The sequence below is a fragment of the Lichtheimia ornata genome (genome assembly GCF_029851405.1).
Source record: "Lichtheimia ornata isolate CBS 291.66 chromosome Unknown scaffold00015, whole genome shotgun sequence".
NCBI lineage: Eukaryota > Fungi > Mucoromycota > Mucoromycetes > Mucorales > Lichtheimiaceae > Lichtheimia > Lichtheimia ornata.
In genome coordinates this window covers 155,610-175,881 of record NW_026695335.1, presented here as the reverse complement: position 1 = coordinate 175,881, position 20,272 = coordinate 155,610, and the positions used below count along the sequence as shown (strand labels likewise).

General features: G+C 44.2%; 9 protein-coding genes across 9 annotated transcripts; 6 read left to right on the top strand and 3 right to left on the bottom strand.

The window, feature by feature from the left end:
- Positions 1-660: 660 nt before the first annotated feature.
- O0I10_004214 (uncharacterized protein) lies at positions 661-2,550 on the top strand (the record flags this gene model as incomplete). Its single annotated transcript, XM_058484275.1, has 8 exons — positions 661-761; positions 812-1,050; positions 1,134-1,187; positions 1,257-1,427; positions 1,492-1,724; positions 1,787-1,850; positions 1,913-2,215; positions 2,279-2,550. The coding sequence occupies 8 exons, from the start codon at positions 661-663 to the stop codon at positions 2,548-2,550; spliced, it is 1,437 nt and encodes a 478-aa protein (XP_058344900.1).
- Positions 2,551-2,880: 330 nt separating this feature from the next.
- On the top strand, positions 2,881-8,130 carry O0I10_004213 (uncharacterized protein; the record flags this gene model as incomplete). Its single annotated transcript, XM_058484274.1, has 9 exons — positions 2,881-3,357; positions 3,462-3,770; positions 3,849-3,908; positions 3,967-4,500; positions 4,561-4,970; positions 5,028-5,756; positions 5,818-6,369; positions 6,426-6,832; positions 6,893-8,130. 9 exons carry the CDS (start codon positions 2,881-2,883, stop codon positions 8,128-8,130), a joined length of 4,716 nt encoding a protein of 1,571 aa, XP_058344899.1.
- A 182-nt stretch (positions 8,131-8,312) lies between these two features.
- O0I10_004212 (ATP synthase subunit beta, mitochondrial) lies at positions 8,313-10,059 on the bottom strand (the record flags this gene model as incomplete). Its single annotated transcript, XM_058484273.1, has 4 exons — positions 8,313-9,550; positions 9,620-9,786; positions 9,841-9,883; positions 9,954-10,059. The coding sequence occupies 4 exons, from the start codon at positions 10,057-10,059 to the stop codon at positions 8,313-8,315; spliced, it is 1,554 nt and encodes a 517-aa protein (XP_058344898.1).
- Positions 10,060-11,387: 1,328 nt separating this feature from the next.
- O0I10_004211 (uncharacterized protein) lies at positions 11,388-12,591 on the top strand (the record flags this gene model as incomplete). The annotated part of the gene is made up of 9 exons (XM_058484272.1): positions 11,388-11,420; positions 11,513-11,535; positions 11,599-11,725; positions 11,802-11,919; positions 12,003-12,018; positions 12,076-12,166; positions 12,244-12,293; positions 12,363-12,458; positions 12,522-12,591. 9 exons carry the CDS (start codon positions 11,388-11,390, stop codon positions 12,589-12,591), a joined length of 624 nt encoding a protein of 207 aa, XP_058344897.1.
- A 581-nt stretch (positions 12,592-13,172) lies between these two features.
- Positions 13,173-13,712, bottom strand: O0I10_004210 (uncharacterized protein; the record flags this gene model as incomplete). The annotated part of the gene is made up of 3 exons (XM_058484271.1): positions 13,173-13,353; positions 13,420-13,483; positions 13,556-13,712. The coding sequence occupies 3 exons, from the start codon at positions 13,710-13,712 to the stop codon at positions 13,173-13,175; spliced, it is 402 nt and encodes a 133-aa protein (XP_058344896.1).
- Positions 13,713-13,904: 192 nt separating this feature from the next.
- Positions 13,905-15,537, top strand: O0I10_004209 (uncharacterized protein; the record flags this gene model as incomplete). The annotated part of the gene is made up of 4 exons (XM_058484270.1): positions 13,905-14,315; positions 14,396-14,716; positions 14,774-15,068; positions 15,131-15,537. 4 exons carry the CDS (start codon positions 13,905-13,907, stop codon positions 15,535-15,537), a joined length of 1,434 nt encoding a protein of 477 aa, XP_058344895.1.
- A 270-nt stretch (positions 15,538-15,807) lies between these two features.
- Positions 15,808-16,517, bottom strand: O0I10_004208 (uncharacterized protein; the record flags this gene model as incomplete). The annotated part of the gene is made up of 2 exons (XM_058484269.1): positions 15,808-16,253; positions 16,307-16,517. The coding sequence occupies 2 exons, from the start codon at positions 16,515-16,517 to the stop codon at positions 15,808-15,810; spliced, it is 657 nt and encodes a 218-aa protein (XP_058344894.1).
- A 145-nt stretch (positions 16,518-16,662) lies between these two features.
- Positions 16,663-16,908, top strand: O0I10_004207 (uncharacterized protein; the record flags this gene model as incomplete). The annotated part of the gene is made up of 1 exon (XM_058484268.1): positions 16,663-16,908. One exon carries the CDS (start codon positions 16,663-16,665, stop codon positions 16,906-16,908), a length of 246 nt encoding a protein of 81 aa, XP_058344893.1.
- Positions 16,909-18,856: 1,948 nt separating this feature from the next.
- Positions 18,857-20,033, top strand: O0I10_004206 (uncharacterized protein; the record flags this gene model as incomplete). Its single annotated transcript, XM_058484267.1, has 4 exons — positions 18,857-19,070; positions 19,136-19,604; positions 19,693-19,822; positions 19,920-20,033. The coding sequence occupies 4 exons, from the start codon at positions 18,857-18,859 to the stop codon at positions 20,031-20,033; spliced, it is 927 nt and encodes a 308-aa protein (XP_058344892.1).
- Between the last annotated feature and the right edge of the window lie 239 nt (positions 20,034-20,272).

Below are 20,272 nucleotides of genomic sequence, written 5' to 3'. Positions count from 1 at the left end.
ATCCATGCAAATGCACTGACAAAGGCCAGGGAACTTTCACGCACCTGGTAAGCAACTTATTGGTCAAGATTATGAAATGCATATCTTCTGACGTATGTGTGTGTGTCCTTTTCTCTCCCTTTGCAAAAAAGGAACATCCCACCACCCTCCTATACTGTGTGTGGTTACCCATGCTCTCTCTCACTCACACATACACGCACACACATGCAACAGCATGCGATTTAGTGTACATGATGATGCCTTTCACTTTTTCAGTGTCCATTTTATTGTAAAGTGTATGTATGGCCCTGATCAGCCTTATTTCTGCACCCTGATTTCCCTCCTTCTCGGATATAGCATGTCTCAGAATTCTCCTGATCCTACTATTGCTACTCATACGAGTAGTGGTCCTCTCTCTCTATCTCTCTTTCTCTATGGATGATGATGATGATGAATGCTGCTTGCTCGGGGGAGCCAATAATTTAAGTTTGGCACGTTTTTTCCCTCTCTTTCAACCCCTTCAAAAGTGAACATGCGGCCACGTTGACGAAAAAGTGGAAAGGAAAAAGGGAAAGATATAGAGTGTGGCTCCTTGTAAACAATGTGGGGTATTGGGTAGCAGCAGTAGCAGTACTACTTTCCCCGTAAAACAGCGCGAACCTTCCTCTCCCTTTTTTATCCATGACCCTCTATATATATAAAAAGATGTGGGACCTTGCATTGACTTTATTCGATATGCCCACAAACATGTTAGCCAATTCATACATTCCTTGTTTAAATAGGTGAGATCACTCAAACCAAGTCAAAGGTCTTTTACTCACGTGAATTTTAGCACTTCAAGCAGCAGCAGCACCACACCATCACCTCAAGGTCCGCCGCCGATTGACAACTTTCGGCATTATGGCTCCTCTCTTCCAGTCTCTCCAACATCGGACCACCATGTCAACGCCATTACGCTTCCATCGCCTCCCTTGCCGTCCCATGCAAGTGGCTCATTCCCAACACCACCACCACCACCTGCACCTGCACCTGCGCATCAATCGAGTTTTCGTTATGACATTGTATTGCAAGGTACAGTATACACAACACTCCTCCTACGCGTTAACGTATGTCTTGGGCTGATCATTGTACACACACACACACACACTCCATAGCTCCACCCTCAGTAGCTCAAAGAGAAACTTTCCAGCTTACCTACTTGAACAAGAGTAAGCTTAAACTCTCATCATGGTTCATGCAGGGCACGGGCTTATTCTTCATCCCTTTTTTATTATTAGGCCAGTATTACTGCATTCGTCTCTATGATACGGAGGGCTATGATGGACCCCTGACAAGCACATTGACATTGACATTCCACGAGGAAACTCACAGACGACTCGCTGCTAATTATTGGCGTTTTTGGGCAAGTCAACAAAAGCATCCAACCATGACTCGGGCCCTCGATTTGAGTATGTTGATTCTTCTCTCCTCTCCCCTATCCCATCTTCCTTCTTCTTACCTTTATTGTTGTAGATCACAGTCGATCCAATGGTATTCACTCTGTCCAATATCCTGATTTTGATCGTATCGTTTTCGAATGGAACGGCAAACAAGGTGCAACACTCTATGTGCGATTCAATTGTCTTTCGACCGATTTTTCACGCATCAAAGGTGTCAAGGGGATCCCATTACGACTGCATATGGAAACAACTAGCAATCAACATGCTGAATCCACATTTTGCCGTATCAAGCTTTTCAGAGACAAGGTATACATCCTATTCTCTTCCTACCATGTGGGTTTCTTTATCTCATCCTTGCTTGTAAATAGGGTGCAGAGCGTAAAAACAAGGATGATATGCGATACATTGAACGACAAATGGAACGCATGCGAGGTAAATAATACTACACACGCATGGATATGGCAACGCAATTCGATTGACATTCTTTTTTAAAGAAAAAGGAAGTGATCCACAAGCATTATGGCTCGACTATTGGAAAGCAGTGCATCAACCTTATACAGTGTTTTCAGAAGCAGCGGAGCCACTTATCCATTCACCAGCTGCTGCATGTCATCAACAACAACAACAACGTTCCCATGACCACCATCACCACCACCACCACCACCAGCAGCGGATGATGATGGATCGTCAGCCTACGACAAACGACCAAGATGAAACCGATCTCATGTTTCGTACGACTACAAACAACAACAACAATAGACCCTATGAATCAAGATTTATTAGACACAAACCAATGCGTAAGTAAAAGGAGGTTGTTTTATGGGATATTGTTTGGCTGATGAAGACGTTTATTATTACAGGATTAGCTATTTATGCACGCATGGCTTCATCCGATTTGTATCATGGCATCTATCTCGATGAATTAACAGTACATGAACTCGTACGCAAGGTGTGCGCCAAGATGTTACCCATGAACACCCCAATCAGGGATGTGATCCGTTACGTACCTGGCAAGGATATTGCTGTGCAAATGGACGACTGCATGATAAGGGACATTCAAGATGAACAGGACATGAAAATCGAATACAAGCTCCAAAGTGATGGATCAGCGTTGTTGATACTACATTATTAAGCCCCCTCATCATGATGACAACTTTGCTCTCTTTCTCTCTCTATATATACCTTGTACTATTGGATCAATATTAATAACATGCACACACACACACACACCCATACACACATCCACACACCGACATACATATACAGCATCCAGGAGGTGGGGGAAGAGAGAGAGGATATTGGAGCTATACCAAATTGAGGCGCAGACGCATTAGTGACCTGGAATCAATCATCCTCGCTCGAAATATATGCTCCTTTCGGTTTCAGTTTATGATGCACAGGGCACCAAAACACATAATACATCATCATGCGTTTCTCTTTCTCTTTCTTTCCACTTTTTTATATGGATCCGCATCTTTTGCTATGGAAACTATCACCGTCACCGCCACCATCCTCTTTTTCTACGGCTATCATCACCACCACTACCACCACTACCACCACCACTACCAACGACACTAACAACGAGAGCAACAACGAGATCGATTCTTTCGATACACTACTACCAACGTTGGTTTTACCGGCAATACTTTTATTGAGCATCATTTACTTGTTATACCATCGGCATCGTAGACAAGCAACCAACCCGTTTGACTTGAAACAGGACGTGCTACAACAGCAACAAGACGCGATATTACCTGACGACCACAACGACGATGAATCCTTGTGCCACCAACAACACCAACAACAAGAGCCCAGCAGTAGTAGTAGTAGTCGATATTGCAAACATCTCCAGCTAGTCTTAAGCTGTATTGTGGCTACCGGATGGTTGTGCTGCATGATGATGGTGGATGTTTATGCCGCTGTCTATTTTGTCATATGGGTAAGTGTTGTTATGTATGTGCATGTGTCCATTTGTGTGTGTGTGAAAGTGAAAGTGAAGGTGAGCGTGGCATAAGCTAAAAACTCAGTCTTTACCTTGTTTAGGTGGTGCTTGTCATGATCACATTGGTCTCTCCTTTGTACCAGCTTTATCCCGCACGCCATTACATTTACGTCTTTACCTTCTATTATGGCATATTGATGGTGGATGCAGGGTATCGTATATATGCAGCCTTTCAAAGCGAGTTATGGATGATGGCCCCCGTTCTTTTACGATGGTGGATCATTTATGGCGGTGTTTGCACTGTTTTATTCATACTCACTGGCACTGTACCACAACCGCTCCATCCCAAGAACCTTGTTCCCGAGACAGGCACTGTTACGATCAAGGAAGAAGGATATATTCTCCGTAATGTATGATCACGAGGGGCGTGCGGATAGGAAGGAGTTTAGTTTTCAAGGGGAAAAGGAAAAGCTTATTGTGTTGTATAGGATCGACGCTTAAGTCCAGAGGCAACAGCAAGCATATTTTCATGGGCATTGTTCCAATGGGTAAAGTAGTGGTAGTATCCCTAGTGGACCCCATTGAAAGCTAAAACAATTTGAATAGATTAATCCCTTGGTGATGCTTGGCTATTCGAGACCATTGGAAACGCACGACTTGTATGCACTTTCGTTTCAACATTTGGCAAGGTTTGCCCATATGGATTTTCTTTGTTCAGCCTATGGCAGCATCAGCACTAGCAGCACCAGAAAGATCTTGTATCGATTGTACCACGCGAATCGTCGTACCATTTGGACACAGTTTGCATGTTCCACCTTGGCGGTTGTGTTTGCTTATGCTCAACCTTATTATCAGCAACGCTTTTTGGAGTACTTTGAACAGCGTCAGCATATGAATGTTGAAACGGCTTATGGCTATGCATTCGCCATGTTTGCAGCAGCCATGATCCGCTTATTGTTTATGGGGATCCAATTATGGGCAGGCCGACGATGGAATGTGCGCACATTGTGCATGCTCGATTCTGAAATTTATGCAAAGACGCTACGTCGTAAAGAATCGCACCACACAAGCACTGGCAAAATTACCAATCTGATGAGCGTGGATGCTGACAGGATCGCTGACATTCCAGCTTCCATCTTTGTAAGTCCCCATGTTGTTGCTATGTTGTGTGTATGGGATGCTGATCTATTGGATTGATAGATGTTTTATAATGCACCGCTAGAGCTTGCCATTGCCATCTTTTACTTGTACAACCTTTTGGGTGTGGCATCCGTGATCGGCCTTGGGATGTTTTTGATCCTTTCACCCGTTTCATGGTTCTTGATCCGCCAATTAAGGATAGCGTATGATAACCTGTCATCCGCTGAAGATCGCCGCAATCAATTACTCAATGAGCTATTCCAAGGCATTCGAATGATTAAATACGCTGCATGGGAATCAACATGGCAATCCAAAATCATGGGCGCACGTGATGTGGAGCTTGGACATTTGAAGCATACCTTTGTGATGGATGTAGCCATGAGCATTGGGTATCTCATGGCCCCGGTATTGGTATCGGCATGTGCCTTTATTTGGTATGTCAAGGTCGATAATCATGAACTCTCAGCCAGGTATGGACACTTTTTATCACACACACACACACGCAACTCACATGATATCACCTTTAGCGTCGTGTTTGTCAGCATTACTCTATTTGACATGCTACGCAATCCAATCATGCTCATCCCTGACGCTATCAGTGTTTTTACCGAAGCCTATGTCAGCCTCAAACGAATATCAGAATATCTCGATCATCCCGAAGTGGACAATGATGACGACCAACAAGAACAAAGAAATAGTACCAATCTTGGATTTGAATCATCATCGGTGTTTACATGGCCACGGGATCATGGCATTAACAATGACAATGGCACAAAAAAGGAACACGATAGCAACAACAACAACGACAATGAAAGGAAACCGCTTCTTGATACCCCTCTGTCATCATCACCACCATCACCACCCTCCTATGGTGCAGCAGCAGCAGCAGAGTCATTACCATTATTTCAATTGCGTATTCCCCATGGCTTTGACTTTCCCAAAAACAAGCTTAGTCTGGTGATTGGACCCACAGGGAGTGGCAAATCCAGTTTGCTACATGCAGTCTTGGGCGAAATGGATACAATTTCGGGTGGCTCTCATCATCCAGCCATGGTGTCTTATGTTGCTCAACATCCATTCTTGCAACAAACATCGATTCGCGACAATATTTTATTTGGGATGCCCTATCACAAAGCTCGCTACCATCAAGTATTGCATCAATGTGCTCTTGTCAAGGATCTTGCTATTCTTCCTGATGGTGATATGACCGAAATTGGAGAAAAAGGAATTTCCCTTTCGGGTGGTCAAAAGCAACGGTAGGTGGTGATGATAGCGTAGTGGTAGTATACATGACCTCTTTTTTGACCTTGAAAATAGGGTATCGCTTGCACGTGCAGTCTACTCAATGGCACAAACGGTCCTTTTGGATGATTGTCTTAGTGCCGTGGATACACATACAGCACAACACATTTTCCAGTCATGTCTTTTGGGTAACTTGCTCAAGGATCGCACCGTTGTCATGGTCACACATCATGTACAACTTTGTTTGCCAGCCGCCAAATTCCTCGTCAAGATGGATCCAGAAGGTCGTGTTGCAGCATTTGGTGATACAGACACGCTTTTAAAAGCTGGCACGCTTGTTGATGTGATAGGAAGCAGTCGTTGCCATGTTGAAGATGATGTCATGGCAACGACAGGAAAGGATCATCAACAACAACATGATAATGGCAACGCTGCTGCTGCTGCTGCTGCTGCTGTAGCTCAAGATAAGCAAGGTGACAGATTTATCTCAGAAGAACGAGCGGCTCGAGGACATGTCAAATTCAAAGTTCATGCAACCTACCTAAAAGCATGTGGTGGATGGCCATTTTGGGTATTGCTTTGTTTGTTCTTTGTTGGATCACGCGTACTGGTCTTTGTTGAAACTTGGTAGGCCTTGATGAAAAATCACTATTTGGAGATGCTTACACGTATCAAAACAACAGGTGGTTACGAACATGGGCAGCAGCCTATTCCATAGACAGCCTTACGACGACGACATCAAATGATGACGTTCCAGTGGATTATTACATCATGGTGTATGTACTCCTTTGTATCGCCTTTGTTGCTTGTGATACAGTACGCAACGTACTTTTATACTATGGATCATTACGAGGCGCACGTAGACTCTTTGACCAGCTTCTTGATCGTGTCATCCATGCACCTATGCGTTTCTTTGATACCACACCCATTGGACGTCTTCTTAATCGCTTTGGAGCGGATATGGTGGTGATCGATATGCAGATGGCTCGTACAGCAAGCATGATGGTAGAATGTATTACGGGAATGGTAGCATCTTCGATCATCATTAGCGCCATCACTCCACAATTTATTTTGGTAGCCTTGATCACAGGTAAGCTATCATGTAATGCACGCAAGAAGGGATAAAAAACTAAAGTATTCTATACATTAGCTGTTGTGTATGCTGTTGTCGGCATTCTTTATTTGCACTCTTCAAGAGAGCTCAAACGTCTCAATTCCATCAGTCGATCACCCATTTATTCTCATTTTACGGAGACGCTTACTGGTGCTGTGACAATTCGTGCATTTGCACAATCACGACGCTTTCTTGTCAACATGTACAACAAGCTGGATGAGTTTGCATCCCCGTTTTATACCCTTTGGATGGTGAATCGATGGCTTTTGGTGCGTATGGATACAGCGGGTGCATGCATGACATTGGGTGCTGCTATTCTCTTACTCAAGAACCAAGATACCATTGATGCTGGTATGGCCGGCATTTCATTGATCTATGCACGAAGCTTTTTGAGTCATGTGTATTGGATGATTCGGCAATATACTCAAGTTGAAATGAATCTAAATGCTGTCGAGCGAGTACAAGAGTACCTGGAATTGGAGCAAGAACCTCAAGGACAATCTCTTCCCCCAAAGCAATGGCCCAACAAGGCAACATTGAAGATACGGCATTTGGATGTACGCTATGCAGCTCATTTGGATCCTGTATTGTGCAATGTATCACTCGATATCCATCACAAGGAGAAGATTGGTGTTGTGGGAAGAACAGGATCGGGTAAAACCACCCTTGGACTTGCCTTGTTTCGATTTATTGAAGCATCCACTGGAAGTATTTTCTTGGATGGGATCGATATTGCTCATGTGGACATATACCAGCTTCGATCACGCCTTACGATGATACCTCAAGATGCTGCTCTTTTCTCAGGCACTGTACGCAGCAACCTTGATCCATGCAATGAGCATACTGACACGATCCTATGGCGTGCGTTGAGTCGAGTCCATATGACATCTACAATCAAAAGCCTTGATGAATCAGTGACAGATGGTGGTGCCAATTGGTCTCAAGGTCAAAGACAACTTTTATGTATGGCACGTGCTCTCTTGAAAAAGAGTCCATTGATTGTCATGGATGAGGCGACTGCCAGTATCGATTTTGACATGGATGCCAAGATACAACAAACGATCCATACCGAGTTTGCTGATTCAACTTTGATATGCATTGCCCATCGTTTGCATACCATTATCGATTATGATCGCGTGCTCGTGCTGGATCAGGGCCGCGTCGCCGAATTTGATACACCTCGTCAATTACTCTCCAAATCAAATAGTCTTTTTAGAGCCATGTGTGAACAATCAGGGGATCTCGATACACTTGTAAAAAGAGCCATACAATAAGTAGTAACATTGTGTAAATATACATCTAAGCATTTTGAACAAAACAATACACGATCTGTATTTCTTGATTTTTTAAAAACAGCGGCAAAAGGGAGGTTTGGGGGAAAAAGCATGGAATGCGTGTGTTGTGTGTGTGTGTGTGTTGTGTATGTTGGACGAGGCGAGATTTGATGTGATTATATTTACTGGGCACCCATCTCCTTGGCAAGTTCCTCAGCACGCTTGATGACATCGCTGATATCGCCTTGCATGTAGAAAGCGGATTCAGGAAGGCTATCGTGCTTACCATCCAAGATTTCACGGAAGGAGCGGATGGTGTCAGTGAGCTTGACAAGACGACCTTCATAACCAGTGAAGACTTGGGCAACAGCGAAGGGTTGGGACAAGAAACGTTGGATCTTACGGGCACGTTCGACAACGAGCTTATCTTCTTCGGACAATTCATCCATACCCAAAATGGCAATGATATCTTGAAGAGACTTGTAGTTTTGAAGGATTTGTTGGACACCAGTGGCAACGGAGTAGTGCTCATCACCAACGATACGGGGATCCAAGATACGAGACTTGGAGTCAAGGGGATCGACAGCGGGGTAGATACCCAACTCAGCAATGGAACGAGACAACACAGTGGTGGCGTCCAAGTGAGCAAAAGTAGTAGCAGGAGCAGGATCGGTCAAATCATCAGCAGGGACGTAGACAGCTTGCACGGAGGTAATGGAACCATTCTTGGTGGTAGTAATACGCTCTTGCATACCACCCATATCAGTGGAAAGAGTGGGTTGATAACCGACAGCAGAGGGAATACGACCAAGCAAAGCGGACACTTCGGAACCGGCTTGAGTGAAACGGAAAATGTTGTCAATGAAGAGCAACACATCTTGGCCTTCCTCATCACGGAAGTATTCGGCAATGGTCAAACCAGTCAAAGCGACACGAGCACGAGCTCCAGGGGGTTCGTTCATTTGACCAAAGACAAGAGCACACTTGGATTCACCATCAAGCTTGATGACACCAGTGGAAATCATTTCGTGGTACAAATCGTTACCCTCACGAGTACGTTCACCAACACCACAAAAGATGGAGTAACCACCATGAGCCTTGGCAATGTTGTTGATCAACTCTTGAATCAAGACGGTCTTGCCGACACCGGCACCACCGAAAAGACCAATCTTACCACCACGAGCATAGGGAGCAAGCAAATCGACAACCTTGATACCAGTCTCAAGAATCTCGGGAGTAGGAGATTGATCAACGAATTCGGGAGCATCGGCGTGGATAGCACGAGTGGCCTTGGACTTGATAGGACCACGCTCATCAATGGGCTCACCAATGACGTTAATGATACGACCAAGGACTTCGTTACCAACAGGAATGGTGATAGGAGCACCAGTGTCAATGACCTTTTGACCACGAACAAGACCTTTTATAGGACATCGTATTAACATACATACATACATCTTCATCCAAGTCTTTTGATGATTGTAATTACCTTCAGTACCATCCATGGCAATAGTACGAACAGTGTTCTCACCCAAGTGTTGAGCAACTTCGAGGACAAGACGACCACCAGCATGATCCTTGACTTCCAAAGCGTTCAAGATAGCAGGCAAGTTCTCTTGGTCAAATTGAACGTCAACAACGGCACCAATAACCGAACTAGAATAGGTCATCAGCAACCAAGAATAGTGTGGTTGTCATAGAAACACGTACCGAATTTGACCAGCAGCATTAGCTTCAGAGGCATAGTTGCGAGCTGTAAAAAGATTTTACACGTTATTGATACAATGGCGAGATGGCGTGCATGGGACTAGATTTTTACATACCCTTGATGGCGACAGGAGCAGTGAATGACTTGTTAGCGATGCGTGCAGCAGGGGCAGCACGGAACGCGTTCGAGGCAACGCGACCGATAGCACGAGAGATATACATGGTGCGCAAGAGAAAGGCTGTATCCCCACCCCTGCAGAGCACGCAAATTTATTTGGCTGAGAAAAAAAACACTGGTGGCGCAGATTGTCCCAGGGAGGGGAATCCTCCTACTCCTCCTCCTCCTCCTCTTACTCAAGGTAGATGTTGCTGTTGAATACCTTATTGTGTCATGTGGATGTGTGTGTGCGCGTGCATAGAGATATAAATGAAATGGTGGTATCCATGATGATGAAAAGTGTATACCTTTTTGAGAAAATGGTTGCCTTGGAAACAAGAAAAAGGATGATGCTGATGATTGAATGCCCCAAAATATAACATTCGCATTGAACATGCATGGTCGTGTAATTATATGAAAGCAATCGAATGTAGCAAAAGCCAATTGTGTATGATGGGATGATCTTGCTTTACTTATCATACTCCTCTTGTAATGCTCAATGCATCATCGGCTATACGTATATGCAGTGCTGATACATTTCAAAATCAATTGCCTACGATCATTTACTGTAACCCTATTGTGGATGTGGTTGAAATTCACGATAATGAGGAGGTAGGATGAATCCATATCGATATCACAAACACAAGGGTCATAAGAAGAAGCATCATGTTCTTGATGTCAAAGCACGACGTGTGGGAAATGAATGGTATTATCTGATCCTTGGTTGTAGGGTAAATGATAAGAATGGGTGGTTGAATCGACATCTCAAAGAGAGACTTGTATCACCCACCTCTTGACGAGCCATCGAGTCCTTGGCAAACTATCACCAATGCCCTTCCCTTGATTATGCATCTCCGCTTCATGTCGATATTGCCGTCGTGGTCATTTCCCGTAAATAGCTCAGTGCTTGCTTTGGACCTCAAACCAGCAAGGAAGGATGGGTTGTTTTCTTGTTGTTCTCGATCATCCTATCGCAAAGGTTGATTCTGCCATTGTTCATCGTTTATTTCCCCACCTTTATGTGGTTGTGTGCTTCCATTCCACAAAGTTAAAAAGTTGTTGGATCATCATCATCATTCTTATCACACGTGTTGTCGTCTTTGATAGTAGAGTGGGTCGATGATAAGGGATATTAAACTTTTACATCAATGAGGATACAATCGAAGAATGCCCATTGTATTAGGGGAGATGTGTGGGTGGGTGGTTTGTGCAGATTGCATGCACTGGGCATATACAGTTGTGTGCTGCTAGCTCGCTCGCTCATTGCAGTGGTGGTGGTGAATTCCGCTCTCAGAGAACATGTGAGCAACGCAAGACACCTTTCGCTTTTTTGATTCCTTTCGTACACCTCCCTTTTCCGCTATTTCCACCTTTTTCAAATACAAACGCAACTATGTCTTCCAGTCGAAAGAAAGTTCTTTTGAAGGTAAGCTTTGTGCAGGACACACATACACTCTTCGCCTGCGGGAAGAACAAAAGACAACTTGTTTGAAACAGCGGCTCATGTACCAACATTAGGTCATTATCCTCGGCGATAGTGGGTAAGCCCATCGAGATGACATGCACTGATTTCACCTCTTGATGCTCACATGCTGCTACTCTAGTGTTGGCAAGACATCGCTTATGAACCAGTATGTGAACAAAAAGTTCTCCAACCAATACAAGGCCACTATTGGAGCCGACTTTCTCACCAAGGAAGTACTTGTCGATGACCGTCTCGTGACGATGCAGGTGTGTGTGTGTTTTTGCAACACAAATCGATGCCGCCATCCACTGATCCCCTTTTTTTACATTCTCGGCTGGATAGATTTGGGATACGGCAGGTCAAGAGCGTTTCCAATCCTTGGGTGTGGCGTTTTACCGAGGCGCGGATTGTTGCGTCTTGACTTATGATGTGAACAACAGCAGAAGTTTCGAATCCCTTGGTATGTAACAAGGTCTTGCTATGTTTTAGAAAAAAAAGAGGCTGATTCATGTTTGCGTTTTTCTTTTCTTTCCTTGTGGCTAGATCAATGGAGAGATGAGTAAGTTGTTCTTTTTAGGATGGTCATAGTGGCATGTTATTCACCATCGCATAACAGATTCTTAATCCAAGCCTCTCCTCGAGATTCCGAGAGCTTCCCTTTTGTGTTGCTTGGTAACAAGATTGATGTGGAGGAATCGAGACGCATGGTAAGTGATGGATATGACACTTTTATGTCAAAAGGCGTTCCCTTGACACATACATCCCATCTCTTTTTTTGTTACAGGTGTCCCAAAAGCGTGCTATGGCTTGGTGCCAATCCAAGGGCAATGTGCCGTGAGTAAAAAGGATTTATGCAAAAGGCGTGTTCCCCCCCCCCTTTTTTTCTAACATGTATTGTTCTAGTTACTTTGAGACTTCGGCCAAGGAAGCTATCAATGTTGAACAAGCTTTCCAGACCATTGCAAAGAACGCCTTGTCGCGTGAAACCGATGTCGACATGTAAGAGAATGAGGATCCTCATTTGTTTCAACGTGGTGTGCTGATTTCGATCCCTTTGTGTAGCGATTTCCCTGATACCGTCAACGTTTCGAATACCGATCGGCAGAGCCCAGAGCCTGGCTGTGCATGCTAATCTCCCTCACTATCTCTCTCTTTCTCTTTCTCTTTCTCTTTCTCCCATCCCCCCTTCTTCCTAATATGATACGATATCTACCTGTGGAATAAATTACTGTACGGCATGTTGCAATGGCAACATCTTTTACACGTGCACTTTATTTACCCTCCATCGGTACACGTACATAGTTTATGCCTTTGATAAGACTTTAATACTGCTTGATGAACAGATCTCTTTATGCATCAGAGAACTCCAAACTTCATTCATTCTTATAATAAAAGGCACATGCTTCTCGTGTCAATATTAAAGAGGTACTCTTTCAAGAGGATAGGCGTTTGTCTAAGACAACTCTTCCATTAAGGGTGAAGTGTTGGAGAGAACCTTTGTATATCACAATGCCAACATCAACCATTAAAGTAGAAAGAATCCCCCGTTTCTTTGTATGTAAGTCTAATGTCGAAATTCATGCTGTATCATAAAATCGCTGCTGGTGTTAATGTCGATGAAATGCATTCAAGGTAAAAAAAAAAGTCGTGATTGGGAGAATCAAGCTGAAAACTGATAGCTTTTTAATGGTAATGGATGTGATGATGTGTAATCTATTGTCTCGCGCGAACAGTGGGTTCCCATGCAGTGACCTTAGCCTTGGTAGTGCTGTAAGTTCTGAAGGAGCTGCGAGTACCAGTGAAGTTGGGAGTGGGTTCGGTCCACCACTTTTGAGGCTGAATGCTATCCATGGCAGTAGGAGGTTCCTGGACAATTCTTGCCAACCACATATGCCTAATAGTAGCAAAGCAACCCCATTCAGTATCATTTCGTATCATTATTAGTCTCATCCTCCTTTACCATGCAGGATCGATATCAGCGGCATCAGGATCAACACTTGCAAAATCAACCCAACGCTCACGACCTGATGATATTGAAGAACGTATATAAGCTGATGTATCAAAGGTGTCATTCGTCTTTTTTTTTTATTACTGACCAGAGATTTCGTCGTTGTTCTCAAAGTACTTGTTGCCGAAACGATCAATACCAATGAGAGGACCCCATTTAGTATCGCCAATGTTGTTCATTTGGTGAAGTGCATCTTTGGGGCCCGTCTTTAGGACATTCTTGATGGTGCGTCCAATGGTCGACATGTTGGAAGAAGAACAAGCTTTAACACGAAGGTGGTTGTCCTCCCATGAAACTTGGGGGAACACGACGTCACTAGCTGAGTTGCCTTTAACAGCAGCAGCAGCAGCAGCAGCAGCAGGAAGGAGGTGGTAGTGGTAGTCTTGGAGATAGAACCCGCCTTGCTCTTTACTTTGCAAACCCTTCAATGAACGACAATGGATAACAGTACTACACACGACCACGATGCCAATGCACCTGATGCTGTTCATGAGGACACGAATGCTGTGGACAAAGGAGACGACCATCCCACTGACGGATCGTTTGATGAGGAGGATCGGGGTACTTTGGAACAACCAAGTAGCAGCTCAACGACAGCGACGACGGCTGCAACCGAGGATAACAAGGCAATGGATGATGATGATTTTGGAGACTTTGGAGATAACAATGACGAGTTTGGAGACTTTGATGATTTCCAGTCGACTGAGGACTTTGATGATTTCCAATCAATGGATGATGGATTTGGTCCTATTGAGCAGCAACAGCAGGAGGATAATGATGCCGATATGAATGACGCACAACCAACAACACCTCCATCACCTCCCAAACCAACAGAAGCGGAAGAGTATGTGCGTATAACATTTCGATCTATCTCTCTCGCTCTCTTCATCATCATGATGGCATGAGGTACTTATTTTTGCATTGATAGGTCCGAGTCTTGGATACAGCACAACATGCAACAGAGATAACAGCCCATTTGGATCATTTCTTTAAGCGCATTTGGTCCCTTGATGATGACAATGAAAACCAGCTACAACAACAAGAAGAACTCGTAGCATCACCCACATCCATGGAACCACCTACCAAGATTTTATGCACGCCATGTAGCGAGAATCTTTGGGACAAGTTATCCCGCGACTCGGTGTTTTATAACCCTATCACAGGATCCATTGGCCAATTCCAGTGGACTCGCTCAGAGACCAACAAGGCCTATCTTACTGCTCTCGGTGTCACTATCAATTATGAAGAGGTAATGGATGGCATACGGATTTTCTACAATGGCATATTGACGTTTTTTTTTATTTAGAAATCAAGTCCAAGTAGTGGTAGCATGGGCTCTCCTGCAATGGGAAGCAAACGACCGCAATCCAATTATCTAGACACCAAGCAGACATCTTCTCCACGCTCCATGGAACGACGTTCATCACCCAACCACACACGATCCACATCTTTGTCGGGTGTTCATGTACCTGTAACAGAGAGTCGACAACACAGCGATGATGATGATGAAGAAGTTGACAACAGCAACAAAAAGGCGCCTGTGGAAGAAGAACCGGAATTGGATATTGACATAGCAAAGGCTTATTGTGAATTGACGGAAGGTAAAAATTTCATTGTCATGGATACGGGGATCATCACTTAGCTCAACATCACGTTGTCATAGAAACGATTCGGATATTCCCTGATGAAAAACTCAAATCCATGGTGACCGAACTTTCAAGGTTACAACGGCAAGCGACAGAGTACTTGACTTATCTCTTGGATCAACGAGAACAACTCATGATGGATGCTGAAACATACAACGACTTGATCAGCTGCATTGTTGGCCATGCTCAACGACTCCGTGAACAACATGTTGGACGTGATGCTAGCCCTGCCATGGTTAGCAAAAAGAAGAAAACGGGTGGTAGTCTAAGCATGCTGCGGCGAAAACAAAATAGCTCTGGTGCCAGTATGGGAGGAGGTGTTGTTGGTCTAAAGCAAGGATCTACCACCACCAATGCTACACAAAAAAAGAATATACCACCACCAACATCTACTACTACAGCAGAAGGAAGACGGTCCATGTGATCAAACAAACATCAAGTAGTATACACACACCACCACCTCCTACATCTTAGTACCCTCCTTTAGTTATTCCTTTCCCCTCCTCGCTCTCTATACATTCTATTGATCCAACATTCATTCATTCATTCATGATGATGATGATACATACATTTATATATATATTTGTTCTCGTTTGCCACTTTTTTTACAAGAGAGAGTATTTTGCCATGAGAAAAGATGTGTGTGTGAGAGAGAGATAGGGGGTATGTAGTATAATGAAAGTGTCTCTCTATATTAATTGCCGGATGCTTTTTCTTGTTCCAATGCTGCTTTTCGTTGCCGTAATGCAAGGATTTGTTGATTCACTTCACGTTGTGCTTTATCCAACCGATCCAATTCCTCTTGTTCCATTTGAACGCAGAAGGGAGGTACTGTAGAATCCTTTCCTGTGTATTTCCTCACGGGTAATGCTGTTGAGTTGACGACGTTGTTGTCTGCAAGGATCTGGTAGAATGATTCGGTAGGCTCGTTGAACACCAATTCATCGTAAACAAAGCTTGTTACTGGTTTATCCTTTGGCCATGTTCCTCCTGATGGATCATCTTGATAAGGATGTAGCCGGATGTGATGATAGAGTTGTGCTGCTTTTTCGTTGGCTGCTGGATGGAAATGGACCTTGACCAAGACCTCAAATTCACCCCATCCTGTCTCTGATAATTCAAAAGGAGGTTCCTCGATGGCTAGTATGGAGGTATTAGGATACACTTTTGTATATGTATATGATGATACCTACTTCTCACAGGATTAGGATAGGTGTCGTGCAACCGAAAAACGACTTTTTTGACACAAAAGCTGAGATCGCCGTGGAATCCACGTAATGCTATAGTCCACTTGTGCGTATGATCCGAATCGGCTGCTTTTTTGCCTGTCAATGGCATCGCAAAGTTGCATGTGTATACAGGTAGGGAGACGCTGACACCCTTCATTCGTTTGTTGCTCGCCATGGTGGGTAGATGAGTAGAGTAGAAAGAAAGAGAGAGAGAGAGAGAAAAAGTGACCAAGTCACGAGCGGTGTGCCTCATTGTACTTACTCTTTTCTTCTTTTTACCTTGTATCGCTTTGACCACTCACCCGCACCTCCACTTTGATATGTCAACACGACAAGAGACCTTCCAAGCTGAACAAGCAGCACTCTTAGAAAAGACACACCAGGGATTGGACCAGCTATTTCGCAATTTGAATCAGTTGCATGGCAATCTGGAGCAGATCAACACTGTCGGCAAAGGGTTTCACTATGCCTCTGATATATGGCACGACTTTTACAGTGCACTCAAGGAACACAATGATAGCACGGGATCTGGTGGTGGACAACAACAACAACAACAACAACAGTAAAATACCCTCGACATATACCAGATCAGATGGTATGTTTTTTTCACATCTGCATATGCAAAAAGGCTGTGATGATGGGTGGATGGTGTTACTGATGGGCGTTTCCGGTGTAAGGATAGTGGATGTACACATACGCGCACACACACACACACACATGCCATGGACATAGGATGGGATTCTTGGATGGGATGATGATCTTTTTTTTTGTCCCTGATTCTCGTTCGCTTGCTCTCTCTTGTTCCCGATTCCTGCTTTCAAATCACCTTCTGTACCCATCACTTTGATTCGATCCATAGGGTTCATATCCGATCTTTTTCCTTTATCATGATTGAATCTACAATACGAATTGTTTGTTGTTGCACACTTGTATGATTATGCTCTAGCATGAGTCGCGCGATATAAGAGAATGAGGGTTTCGGATGAAAGAGTATATCAGAGAGAGGTGACAGGTTTCACAGCAGTGTTGAACCGGATGGGAGTAACTCGGTTGCGTGTATTTCAAAAAGTTGAGCGGGAGCAACACCAGAGTTGCCATGTACAACCTACACCCAAGAGATCGGTAAGCTGTGAGAGAAGCAAGATTCGCCGGGATGTATACGCGTCTCAATTTGACTCTAAACCTGTTTTGCATTAATGGGGCCTTGGGGGAGGGATACACAGGAGCAGGGCAGCAGCAGCAGCAGCAGTAGAAGAAGAAAGGGAGATCAAAAAAGCAGCCCTTGTAGCACACGATGAAACTCTAAGCAATGGCCAAAATCAGTGAACATTGGCTTTTTTGGTCGACAAACGACAAAAGATCCACATCGTACAACTTTATCCTAATGCGACTTTTGAATGGGGGGATGTGTGGGCATTGTGAATATAAAGTAAAATATTATACATTCATTTTCATTCATGCTTGCAAATAATGACATTGAGTGTGCTTCTCAAATGCTTCATACACACTGTTAAAGAATGTATCTCTTCCGCCATGGTCGTGCAACAGGAACGAACCCCCATCCTCACGTACATAGGCTTATACCAAATCCGCTGTTGTTGGTTTTCTTCTCTCTCAACCCCCCACCCCCCAAAAAAACGGGTGCTATCTCATTCCGGTCGCCGGCTGTATCAAGTGAAAGGAACATTTGCCCCATTGTTCGACAATGGACAATAACATACGTGTGCATGTGAGTACAAAAATGGGTCGATAATCACATGCGGATGGATGATATGGAGAGAAAAATCCTACGATGATACCACAACATCCCCGAGTGAAGGGCGTTTCCTAAGCAAACGAGGCGCACAGGCGTAGTATAGAGTAGTGAGTGGTCCGGGCGGAGATGCAGCGTTGGCATGGTCAGTGTGTCAGCCGATAAACATTCTGCACATCAACCTTTGCTTCTGTTTACTTCCATTACAAACATTGGGAACATGAATCACACACACATTTTCCCCCTCACAAATCATTTGAGAAATAGGCATGGATAAAGAAAGGCACCCAATCATATGCATGATGATGCTGTTGATTACTATTTATCATCATCGGAGAGGTAAAAACATGAAATGCCACGTCAACAAAATAGCACGATGGGGTTACAAAGCTAATCCTGACGGTAGTGTCAATCAATGAGCCAAAAAGGAGTAGTAAAGAATGGGGTGTGTGTTTGAGTCGAGATTCTCGATCATCAAGAGAACGAGCTTACTTGTCAGTCATTAGTGCGGAAGCAAGTCGGGGGAACGCTAGGATGATTTCCGACGCGGCATATGAAGGTGATAACTCAAGGGGGCAGCATAGCAACTCAATGAGGACCACATCCATTGCACTCATTGGACACAAAGACCATAAAAGGCAACACTATGCAACTCACGCTCGCGCGCTTAGTGATATATAAATACAGCTGTCGACGAAACATGATTGCATATACGCACACGCCTTTTTCCTCTTTATTTTATTTCACCCATTTCTTTCAACATGGTATCCACTGCTTCATCTTGTCATGATGATTGGATGTTTATCCGATCCGTATCCACTGGAAATGTCATCACTGCACAAAACGACTTGACCGATCCTCGACGATCTCAGGTGATGGTTGCTGCACCACGATGTATCGATGAAGAGTTGTGGCGATGGGATGGTCAATTTTTACGCAACAAAGCAACCAATCTTGTTCTCGACATTCGAAAAGGTATATACTTGAGCATCATCAAACCAAAAACAACGCATGACGATTGACACCCATTTCTTTGGCAGGGCGGCTGCGCTTGATTCAAGAAACAGAAATCTGCTTATATGACGCAAAGCCTGTAGAAGAAGCACACAACCAACTTTGGGGCGTACGAGAAGGGATTATGGATGCACTTGGTAGACAGCAACCTGGCAATGTGATTTATTCATTAAGCAATGACGATTGGGTGTTGGATATCCACTCGAATCCAGAGAATGGCACATGCAAGTTGATTCTTTTTCCATTTCAAGCCGTCGACAATGACTTTCAACTTTGGACCTTTGTGAATGAAAATGACAAAGAACAACTCGACATGGCTCCAGCCATCAAAAACACCCTGCCATCCAGTACAATCCCTAGCTCCGAAGCCGAAATGTACTCCCAAGGTCTAAGTCCTGCTAAGCGTGGATCCCAAAGTTCGGTTACGATGCTATCACTCGATGCATATCGTGAATGTCATCAAATGGTTTATCTTGAACGTAATCCGCGTCTCAGGTAAGAAATGGAAAATGGAAAAGGGAAATCGGTCACCCAAAAAAGAAAGCTTAAACCTTGTTTTTTTTTTTTTGTTTTCCTTCCATAGCGACAAAGCCATTGCCATGGCAGCTGCTTATGAAACCTGGCAAAAATGGAACCAAGAACGTATGGGTGCCGATACCATGCCTCAAGTAGACAAGATCCGATCGATGCTGCAGTCGTCTGCAGAGAACGAGGTATGTATATACATGGGCGGAATAAGGGCTTGGGGATACAACATACGCGCGCATGCATAGAGGCAGTGTATTCTAATGATGGGAAATGTTGTGATAGGCCAGCCGTATTTTTGATCAGTGTGATCAGCTGAGCAATCACAAGGAAACGGCATTGAATTTGGCGTCGCGTTTGGTCATTCAGCTTTATGAACAAGTGCTCACTTCCCCATGAGGAGGTTAGCCATTTTCCACCCACCCCCAGCTTATTCTGCTCCGCACAGACTTGACTTTCCTTATTGTACATCTTCCCATTCCTTGCTTACTTCTGGTTCTCGCCCAGCCCGACATCTGTCCTTGTTGTTATACACACACACACACACTCACTCACTTTCACTCTCACTCTCACTCTCACTCATTCTCCATGTATCATGTCCCCCCCCCCTTTTACCCCCTTTCATTTTTTACCCCCAG